The sequence below is a fragment of the Nicotiana tomentosiformis genome, chromosome 8 (assembly GCF_000390325.3).
Source record: "Nicotiana tomentosiformis chromosome 8, ASM39032v3, whole genome shotgun sequence".
Classification (NCBI taxonomy): domain Eukaryota; kingdom Viridiplantae; phylum Streptophyta; class Magnoliopsida; order Solanales; family Solanaceae; genus Nicotiana; species Nicotiana tomentosiformis.
Genome location: NC_090819.1, coordinates 16239516 through 16250301, shown reverse-complemented (window position 1 = coordinate 16250301; position 10786 = coordinate 16239516). Strand labels below are relative to the sequence as shown.

At 33.0% G+C, this 10786-nt stretch overlaps 1 protein-coding gene across 2 annotated transcripts; it reads left to right on the top strand.

Moving 5' to 3' along the window:
* Positions 1 to 6433: 6433 nt before the first annotated feature.
* Positions 6434 to 10742, top strand: LOC104101538 (equilibrative nucleotide transporter 3-like). Of its 2 annotated transcripts, none has more exons than XM_070182122.1 (9): positions 6434 to 6827; positions 6936 to 6956; positions 8209 to 8364; positions 8452 to 8595; positions 8695 to 8800; positions 8910 to 9085; positions 9167 to 9370; positions 10054 to 10312; positions 10424 to 10742. In XM_070182122.1, exons 1-8 carry the CDS (start codon positions 6780 to 6782, stop codon positions 10207 to 10209), a joined length of 1011 nt encoding a protein of 336 aa, XP_070038223.1. In that variant the 5' UTR covers positions 6434 to 6779; the 3' UTR covers positions 10210 to 10312; positions 10424 to 10742. The 2 variants fall into 2 exon arrangements, with proteins under 2 accessions (XP_070038223.1, XP_070038222.1); XM_070182121.1 differs by having other exon boundaries at positions 6435 to 6827; positions 6936 to 7040.
* Positions 10743 to 10786: the final 44 nt, after the last annotated feature.

Sequence of the window (10786 nt, the reverse complement as noted above, 5' to 3'; positions counted from 1 at the left end):
AATTTTTTATTTTATTTTTTAATTTTCGAAAAAAAGACTTTTAAAAAAGAAAGAAAATATTTTTTATTTTCGATTTTCTTTCTTTTTAGAATTTTTGAAAAGAGAATCATTTTTTATATTTTTTTTGAATTTTGATTTTTTTGGAGAAAGACTTCTAAAAAAACACATTTTTGAATTTTGATATGATTTTCTTTTCAAATGAAAGACTTATAAAAAGAAAGAAAATATTTTGTTTTAATTTTTTTTTATTTGGGATTTTCTAAGGTAAGACTTCTAAAGAAGGAATTAAAAGACAATATTTTTGGATTTTTAAAAATTGGGGCCTACGTAGTTCGGTACAAAACTGGTGGCATGATTTTTTTTATTTTTTTTTCAATTCTGCTCAACTAATTTTCTAAATCCAGTCAACAATGCAAGCAAGCCTTCCAAATGATGCAACAAGTAGCACATAAGTGAATATGATGGTCTCAAAAAGAATACTTGTTTTATACGGACCCGGCCCTTGTATCGAGTTTCGCTACGTCAAATGCACATGATGTAACAAAGTGATCCTACTAGGGATAAACAGACATGCAGCTTGTTCTTCTAGGTTTAAAAAATCCTAAAGGAGATGATAGCTAGACCTGGCTTACCCGGGCGGACAACCCGAGCCGAGGAGCGTCAAGTGTCACCAGTAATAGAACAGCACTGGCTAGCTAACGGCTCTCCCGCCTAAACATGTGTGACTAAATCCTTCACCAGAAGCTGGTAGGCTAACTGGCTTTATCTCAAGACAGAATTTTGATGATGCTGGTAGGCAAACATAACATAACTAACTATCAGAAGACTCAAAGGGTGCGAGAGAGGCTACAATTTATATGTACAATTCAACAATATCAAAGCGGTAAAAACTGGACAAGTAGCACATTAGGCCCAAATAATCACAATATATACAAAAATTAATAAAGCCAAATAAAGTCAATGTACAAGCTCGAATTCTTGAGAGTTCCCCAGCAGAGTCGCCAGAGATGTCACACCCCTTTTTACCCCACAAAAGATAAGTATCATAGATTGTTGTGGGTTAAAGAGTTTTTCCAATTAAAGTGACTTTTTGAAGAAGAGATTATTTTATTATTCAGAGTCGCCACTTGGAATTTGATTTTTGGGTGTTCCATGTCACCTTTTATTTGAATCATTATTCAAAGGAAGATTTGACTCTTTTATTATTGGTCTGCGAAAATAAAGTTGGGGTAAGGAATTCTGTTGACCAGGGAGAAGGTGTAGGGCATTCCTCGAGTCCCGTGGTTCTAGCACGGTCGCTTTATTGACTACAACTTGGCTTGAATTAATTTTGGATAAATTATGATTTATTTTTTTCCATATTTTATCTATCCACTTTTAATTATTAAAATATTAAATTATCTTTTAAACGAATCACATGTGTGAATTTATTTTTTTATTGTACTAAAATCATATCACGCGTACGTATACACAATTAATAGTATTTTATTATATTAAGATTGTTTTGGCCAAAGTTGCGCGAACACATACTTCGATTTTAATTTTAAAAATTACAATTATGCCACGCAGACGTATATATAATCGTGACAAACTAATTAAAAGCACGCCTAAAACACTCTATCAGTGTTCATTATTCTTCCTAAACTTTGAGATTATTGTGAGGCCATTGATTATGGAAGTTATTGTGAAAGGGATAAAGTAGATTAATTATGGAAAGATAAACTAGCTTATTGAGGGATAAAAAGGCGTGCCTCATACTGTTAAAACTGGGCCAACAATGTTTATTGGCCCCGATTGGATTTTTTTGATGCCACCCCCACGACCCAAGACGTGAAAGAGATCGTTACCCACATAATCTCCAAAACCAAAAAACTTTTCCACCCAATTTCTCTCAATTCCAAACAAATAAAATACCACTGCTTGTTTCTTTCAGGTGTCTATACGCCTATTTTATACCAAGACATCAACTGATGTTTACCAACAATTCATTCTAATCACTTTGTTTAACAACCTAAATTCATGCATCAAGCAATTGATAATTAGTTTAAGAACAAAATATTTGCACCACTAACGCATTAATTATTCACATGAAGAGCTAAATGATCAAAATAAGTTTATACCTAATCTCAAGCCCCAACTATTTCCTTACTCGACCAAAATACCTTTTCAGTACATTAACTATTTAAATCAAGTGAAACCCAAAACTTTTGATTCTAGTTAAACACAAAACTCACTAGTGTGCTAGGTTCGAAACAAAATTAATTCACAAAGAAGCATTCAAAGGAAATTTCATCAAGGATCTTATACTCATGGCTTGACAGAAACCAAGTAAAACACATGGACATAAATTCATGAACAAACAAAATTTAAAAAATAAAAAGAAGAAAACGACTAAGAAACTTGAAGGCGAGAATGAACCTTTATACTCAAATAAGCTTCTTCAAAAGAGCAAATATGTAGCTCCATTATCATCATACAAGGAAAACTGGCGACTACAAACCGAATAAAGAAACTCGAACGAGACCCACGGCAGGAGTACTCAAATGACGACCTTCACGATTTTGATAAAAGAAAGGAAACATGGTTCTATTCAGGTGATTTCTTGTTGTAACTAGTGATTGAGAAGTGAAATAATCATAAAAACACTCTTAAAAACTCACCTTAAGTGTGTATTAGAAGCCTTAGCCGGATGGGTGATGGAGAGAAAAGCCCTAGTCTTGAAATCATTTTCTTCTTCTTTCTCCCCGCTTATGTATTAATATGCCCATGTACAGTATTTTTTCACTAGTGATATCCCTGTACTATAAGGCTTTAGCTCACTGGTTTGATAAAATCGGGTATAATATTTTTTCACTGATGCTATCCCTGTGCTATAAGGTTTTAGCTCACTAATTTGCTAAAATCGGGTACAGTATTTTTTCACTGGTGCTATCCCTGTGCTATAAGGCTTTAGCTCACTGGTTTGCTAAAATCGGATACAATATTTTTCCATTGGTACTATCCCTGTGCTATAAGGCTTTAGCTCGCTAGTTTGCTAAAGTTTTCAGCTTCCCTCTTGTACTATAGCTGCGCTTTGGGGAGATAGCTCACTGTATTTTCTTTAGTCTTATTGCTTTGAAATTAACATCCAAGGGAGAAAGTTCTATAACCTTTGTACTAATTGATCTACCTCGGCACCACAAAACCTTAATTTCCTTAGCAAAAATTCTCCGGGGTCGTTACACATAATTCAACATCTGGTCAACCTTTTCAATTTAAGTTCTAAACCTTGGAACTAAGTATTCCAAATCAATCCAAAACCTCACCGGACCCAAACTAATCACCCTGGAGAGTCACATAACATGCGTAAAGCATAAATCAAGCAGTAAGTGTGGAAAGATGGTTGTAATACTCAAAACGAACGGTCGGGTCATTACAAATTACTTTTATGTATCTTATATGTCTGGCATGACATAAAAACTTGATGTAAATTTTAAGTCTATTTATATGGATTATTTGACTATACTTATATGACAATCCACGAACGATTTAAAATGTTGATAGCATATATAATTCTTGGAGAATTTCTTTGTCCTAAATTACCACATCCTAAGTGTAATTTGTGCACATATGTATCTTTCTATAATTATAAGCATGATAATACGATAGTAAGGGTCTTTACCCCTATGTGAAGATATTGAAATGACGATTCCAACAAGATCATATGAGGGCAACACATCTCTATCAGGAATGATGATTTCAAGGTGCAACATATTCGTTCAAGTTAATATGGCTGATTTATTTGTCAAATCTATACCAATAATGTTTTGAAGATGGTGCACAAAATTGGAATGCAAAGACTCAAATATTTGAATTGATGTTCTCATTAGGGGGAGTTTATACGCATTATACTCTTTTTTTCTTACAAGTTTTTGTCCCAGTGAGTTTTTCTTGCAATGTTTTTAACGAGGCAACTAAAGGGCATATTTCTAATATGTGTACTCTTTTTTCTTCTCTAGAATTTTTTCCCGCTGGATTTTATTTTAGTCAAGGTTTTAACGAGTCACATTATCTGTTGACATTCAAGGGGGAGTGTTATAAATAAAATTGTATTTAAGGTGAATGTCTATATTATAGAGATTTTAGGATTTGTTACTTGATGACTAAGTCATTTTTCCCCTTTAAATAGAGGGGTTCTATTTCATTGTAATTCATCCCAAATCAACAAGAATTCTCTTTCTACTTTTCTCTGCAATACTCTTTTTCTTCTTTTATTGTTTTATAACAACTCTTTATTGAATCAACAAATAAATTGATTGATAAATACGTTTTTAGTAATAAAATAAATCAAGAAAAATTAATAATCAACAAAAAGGGCATGAATAGTGTGGGAAGGGAGCGAGCCGAACTACTAGTAGAATAAGCCCTTCCTACGTGTCAAGTTGAATATGAATAAAAAATATTTATTTATTAGATTCTTACTCAGTATCTGATACACATATTAGGGGCGGACTAAATTCGGATTCATAAAAAAATTATTTTTATGTCCAACACTTACGTAATCTAAAGCAAGTTATAGATTGTGCGGGTATAAATCATTTCATAAAGGTAAAATAAGAAGTCTTAATTTAAGTTGTTAGGAGATATAGAAAGATATTATTCTTTTGTGAATTGAGACTAATTAAAAAGGAAAGAGTATGGCACAAATTGAAGCAAATGAAATATATTTAACTTATATGCATTAGTAGTGTAAAATTAATTCTAATTTTTATTTAACTTAATATGTTATTACAAAATTCTTTTGTTAATACAAACTACTAATTTTACTTATTGCGAATGATGATTTTTTATTATCTTTAAATGTTAAACTCGTACGACTAAAGCTGTGCTCCATTGGATCCAATTTGAATTCATAAGAGCCACGATGGCAATAAATATTACTTAGCTGATATCACATTTTTTAATATTTAAATCAACCAAATATAAAAAAAAATTAAAGTAAAAGTTAATTTAAAAAAAATATTACTCCCTCCGTTTCAATTTAGATGAAGTGGTTTGACTTGGCACGAAATTTAAGAAAAAGGAAGAAGACTTTTGAAATTTATGGTATTAAAAATTTAAGGGATAAAAGTTTTGTAGGACCATGATATTTGTAAGGTTATAAAAATTTCTCATTAAAGGTAAAATGAGTAAAATAAAGAGTTTAAAGTTAAATTATTTTTAAATTTAAAAATATATTATTTATTTTAGAAGAAACTAAAAAATAAAAGTATCTCCTCTAATTTTACAGAGAGGACACGACATCACATCGTCTAATATTTGTCTCATTGGATCCTCTGGTCAAAAGCTTTACACTAATGATTAAGATCTTTAACCAACTCATGTACTATGTCGCTATCTGATTTACAAATAAGGAAAGTTGGCTTCTTTTCCCTTTAAAAGTTAAAACCACCTTTTACTATTAAATTCTATATTTGTCCTTTATTTCAAGTAAGATACTGATCACTTTCTTGCCCTCTCTATATCAATAGTTGAAATTATTAACGGTTTTGACTTTCATGAAAATAAATTATTACTAACACTCTTGGTATAACATCCACCGTAGCCTCCTAATTTAGTCTTTTCTGTAATAAAAGAAATTAAAATTACAAATAGTTTCATCTCATATTCTAAAATTAGTACTTCTAAAGTACTAATCTAAAATGTTAAAATAACCCTTTAATATTTTTGTCCAGATTAAGAGGAAGTCCTAACTGTCAACTGATAGCCATTTAACTATTAACACTTTTAAGTAATTTGACAATTTGACTCGACGAAAGGAGTTTTTGTTTTTTTAAAAAAAGAAGTACACTCAGTAATCTGAACATAACACCATGAATTAAGAGAGATGAGCTTCTAATTGTGTAGAAAAATTTTAATAATCAATATGCAATGTGATTTAAAAAAAAGAAATTATATACATGTTAGCCTCAACTATCTTCATATATTATATTAAATCTATTATACTGACATTTTCAAAATAATGCCACACATTATGCATACTCTGTCCTTTTGATTGTTTGACTTTTTATTGTTTGTCTGGACATAATTGTTTTTAAAAAAAAAGAGACAGTCCATTAAAACTTGTGCATTTACACAAATTATGGCTATAAATCATATATATATATATATATATATGATATTAAGGATAAAATTAAATATCTAAAATTTATTTTAAATATAAAAAAAATGATTTTTTAATAGATTAGAAAAATAAAAAGTGTCTGGGACCAACCACTTTTGCCGTTTTATAAGGTTTTGATATCTCCGCTATAATCATTAATGATTGACCCAAAAAAAACATTAAGAAAATTCACAAAAGATTACTAACTAAACTGCACTTCGCATTCTTTTAATACTTAGCTGTCAACACCAGTGTTCACACTCTCCTAATCTTTCTTAAATCCTGGCAGTTGATAAGTCCACTGTACAATAATAATGCAATCTCATAGTTTTTCACATTAGATTCTTTATTGTATATTCACATATTTTACAACTCCAACCTCCTCCTCCTCTTCCTCCTTATTCTTCTGAATTTCAGTTTAATGCCTTTTACATTCCCATTTGTATTGAGAAAATATCTTTTGGATATAAACAAGAGTATCTTTTTAGTTTCATTCCCATTAAGCTGTAGATGATTTCTTGATATTTTGTGTATAACAGTTCTAGTAATTCTGCTCACCAAAGCTTAGACGGAAAGAAATAAATTAGTGGTTTTTTGTCTTTGTTGGAATTGTTGTTATAAAATACTTTGTTCAGCCATGACTATTGCTGATTCAAGCAGAATTTCAAGTCCAACAAGGCTAGAGGTTTATTTCAGACTCTCAATTTCTGTTACTCTTATTACTTTTAATCCCATTAATGGAATTGCAATTTAAATTGCTGTTATTGACTGAGATATGTATCTGAATTTTCAGGGGAAATATAGTGGAATGGTGGTATGTTGGATTCTTGGACTTAGATCACTTGTTGCTTGGAATAGTATGCTAACAATTGGAGATTACTATTATACACTGTTTCCAGTGAGTGTCCCTTTAATCATCTTTTCCTTTTATCTATTCCTCCAATAGAGTTTTAATTTGTACACATTTGGGTCTATCAGAAACATATCTCTACCTTTAAGAGTAAGGTCTGCGTACACATTAACCTTCCATATCCCACTTGTGGAATTATATTGGGTTTGTTGTTGTTTTTGTAACTTGAATATGTACAAAGAAGAGAGAAGGGCAAAAATCTTCGTTGAATCCTTCAATACATTTTTAAAAAAAATCTTTTATTACATTTAGGGTCAAGAATTAAGGTAGTAGGCTAGGTAACTGAGCAGTTTCTTTGCTTGTTCCAGTAGTTTTAATGCATCCCTTAGTGTTAGTTTTGTATCTTCTTATTTTTAGATTTCTGTTATTGCTTACTGTTTCCCTTGCTTCGGTTTTTATTTTTGGTTTGTTGGTGTTGCTGCTTGGTGTTACTCTTTCCTCTCTACCTTTATGAGCAGAGTGTCTTCCGAAAGCAACCTCTCTACCTTCTTCGGGTAGGAGTAAGGTCTACGTACATCCTATCTTCCCCAAACTACACTAGTGGGATTACACTTGGTTGTTATTGTTTTATTATATTTAGGGAAGGGGGAAGAAGGACAATGAGAATTGAACACACACCTATTGTATGAGAGACTACCACCATCTTAGGTGGAGCTAGGTTATGGACAAGGGATTCGATTATTCGCGAAATATGATGCTGCATAATATGGCTAAAAACAATTTTTTTTGGTTATATATACACTATTAAGGGAAGATTCTATAGGGTGGCAAAAGGGTTACTTTTGCGTTGCGGGTTCATATCCTAAATGTTTTAGTATATTTTTGAATTACGTTGTATAAACTCCTGGCTCTGCCACTGCCCACCGGTACCACTTGACTGTAAGCTGTTGGAATTGATTCTGTTAATTGACTTTCATTGGGAGAGTTAGGCCCTTTTTGTATGAATAAAAGTTGAGACCAGGGTTTCTGCGAGCCTATGACCTGCAAAGAGTGAAATTTTTGTAGTTAGATGGGTTAGTAATATCTACTTTACAGTATAATAATCATAGAAAAGTTGAAATGATGCAATCCCAAATGGCTTCTTAGTTCTTCAAAGAAAACGGGCTCAAATTTCAGCTATCTGCTAACTAGTTTTATTTTGTCATGTACAATGAAGAAATACCATCCTTCAAGGGTTCTTACCCTCGTTTATCAGCCGTTTGCGCTGGCAACAATGGCAATTCTTGCATATAATGAGGCAAGAATTGATACAAGAAAGCGCAACCTAGCCGGATTTACTCTTTTCTTCTTAACCACATTCGCGCTCCTAGTGGTATGTTCTAATGATTTTCCTAGTCACTTCTTTTCTTTTCTAATTTTTGTTTATCCAGGCTTGACTTTACTTTTCACATCTTGCAAGTTGGATTTGGCCACATCAGGAAAGGGTGGTCTTGGAAATTATATCGGTATATGTGCTATAATCGCTGCTTTTGGAGTTGCAGATGCTTTTGTTGAAGGTGGGATGGTAGGAGATTTATCCTTCATGTGCCCTGAATTTATCCAAGTAAGATTCAAAGTTCTATTTTTTTTTCTAGTAAGTTACTATTATACTTCTTGAATCACATTTGCGAAATGTTGTATTGCGATTGTTATGAATTTGCAGTCGTACTTAGCTGGTTTGGTTGCCTCTGGGGCTCTCACCTCTGCTTTAAGGCTAGTGACTAAAGCAGCTTTTGAAAAGTCTAGTAACGGTCTTCACAAAGGAGTTAGTACGTGATTTGAAATCCTGTTGTTAGATGGAAAAAAAAGAACACTATGTAGTTTCTATTTGATAATCTTTTTTTCTAAGTCAGAATCTTGTGGTTGTTGATTTTCCAGTGTTATTCCTGGCTATCTCCACATTCTTTGAATTTCTATGCATTCTTCTGTATGCATTCATCTTTCCTAAGCTACCAATCGTTAAGTACTACCGCACAAAGGCAGCAGCAGAGGGATCAAAAACGGTTGCAGCGGACCTAGCTGCAGCAGGCATCCAGACTGAAGCAACCAAAAGAGTACATAACTTATCCTTAACTAAAAACTTTGTTACTGATTTCTTGACCTTAATGTTCGATATGCTCTTGTCAACTGAACAGGCTGTTAATAGTGCTATACAATTGGAGCGCCTGAGCAACAAACAATTGTTCTTTCAGAACATTGATTACTTATTGGATTTGTTCTTGATTTATGTCCTGACTTTGTCAATCTTCCCTGGATTTGTTCTTGATTTATGTCCTGACTTTGTCAATCTTCCCTGGATTCTTGTACGAGAATACTGGTACCCACAAATTAGGCTCATGGTAAGTTTGCTTGTCTCTTCTCAGCTGGCGAGTTTGCTATGTCCTGCATTCAGTTCTTGCTAAATTTTTTGCTACACTTTTCAGTTTCTCGCTCGAACTGTTTCCTTTCATAAAAGAGTAGGCTTTTTAAGCTAATGTACAGAGAGAGTACAAAAAACACATACACACAACTATTTCGATCTGAAGTAGTATTCTTGTGTAAGTACATTGGAATAACATGCTTTAAACTTGAAATCTTATATAGCACACCATTTCATGCAGGGGCGGAGCCAAAGTTTGACGTACGGGTTCAGAAGAACCCTATAGCTTTTGTTTAGACCCTCTATTTGTATTAGAAAATCCATTAAATATGTAAAAATATTTAATTGCGAACCCATTAACTAAGAAGAGCTTTGTGTTAGGCTGTAAATTCAGAATCCATAAATTTTGAACACGTGCAGAGTCAACTAGGTTCCTTGGAGTCTCACCAAAAATAGAAAATACCGGTGTTCGAGTTAAACTTAAGTTGGTTTAACTACAACTTGAGTAACAAAAGGAGTACTAGAAGACGACGCTTTAAGGAAACTACTATTACTTTGTATAGAACTCATGCATGCAAGAAACATTCAATTACATAGAGTATATGAACGGGTTGATCTGCTAAATGAATAATGTTAGTAAAAGGAAAGGTTTTTTTGTTTCAGGTATGCTTTAGTCCTAATAGCAGTTTACAACATGTTAGATCTGATAGCAAGATACATTCCACTGATCGAGAAAATCAAGCTAAAATCACGAAAGGGCCTAATGATCGCAACACTATCTCGTTTCTTGTTCATTCCTTGTTTTTACTTCACTGCTAAGTATGGTGATCAGGGATGGATGATAATTCTCGTATCCGTCCTAGGATTGACCAACGGTTATCTCACTGTTTGTGTCCTCACAGTTGCTCCTCAGGGATACAAGGTTGGTAAAATTTACTTCGAAAGTCTATACAAAACACAAACAAAAACATTAATTTCTTCATTAGTTAGTCTTTGCTTAAAGTTTTGAACTTACTGGATTCTGTTTCAACAGGGGCCTGAGCAAAATGCATTGGGCAACTTGCTGGTGTTATGCCTACTGGCTGGAATATTGTGTGGTGTTGCACTGGATTAGTTATGGATTATTGGTAATGGGACATTTTAAAAGACCAGTTTTTTTAAAATTTGATAGAATCATATGGCAAGCTGCATAGTGGTATGTATATATATAGATATTGATAACAACGTCATACACAGTAGGTGTGCGTCCCCTTACCTAATCCCCTATATAATAGATTTTATTTTCAAGAAAAAAGAATATGAGGTCATCTCTGATAAGTTAAACCACACAAGGGATCGTGAACGTTATCTCACATGTTGTTAGTGTCCTTGTGGGTGCGACACGTGTTTGAGCTGA

What these genes read in the sequence shown, in the direction of transcription:
- LOC104101538 (XM_070182121.1), top strand. Translation starts at nt 6,780, where the DNA reads ATGACTATTGCTGATTCAAGCAGAATTTCAAGTCCAACAAGGCTAGAG. An exon ending in CAAGTCCAACAAGGCTAGAG is followed by an intron (nt 6,828 to 6,935) that starts GTTTATTTCAGA and finishes CTGAATTTTCAG; the next exon opens with GGGAAATATAGTGGAATGGT. An exon ending in ACCCACAAATTAGGCTCATG is followed by an intron (nt 9,371 to 10,053) that starts GTAAGTTTGCTT and finishes TTTTTGTTTCAG; the next exon opens with GTATGCTTTAGTCCTAATAG.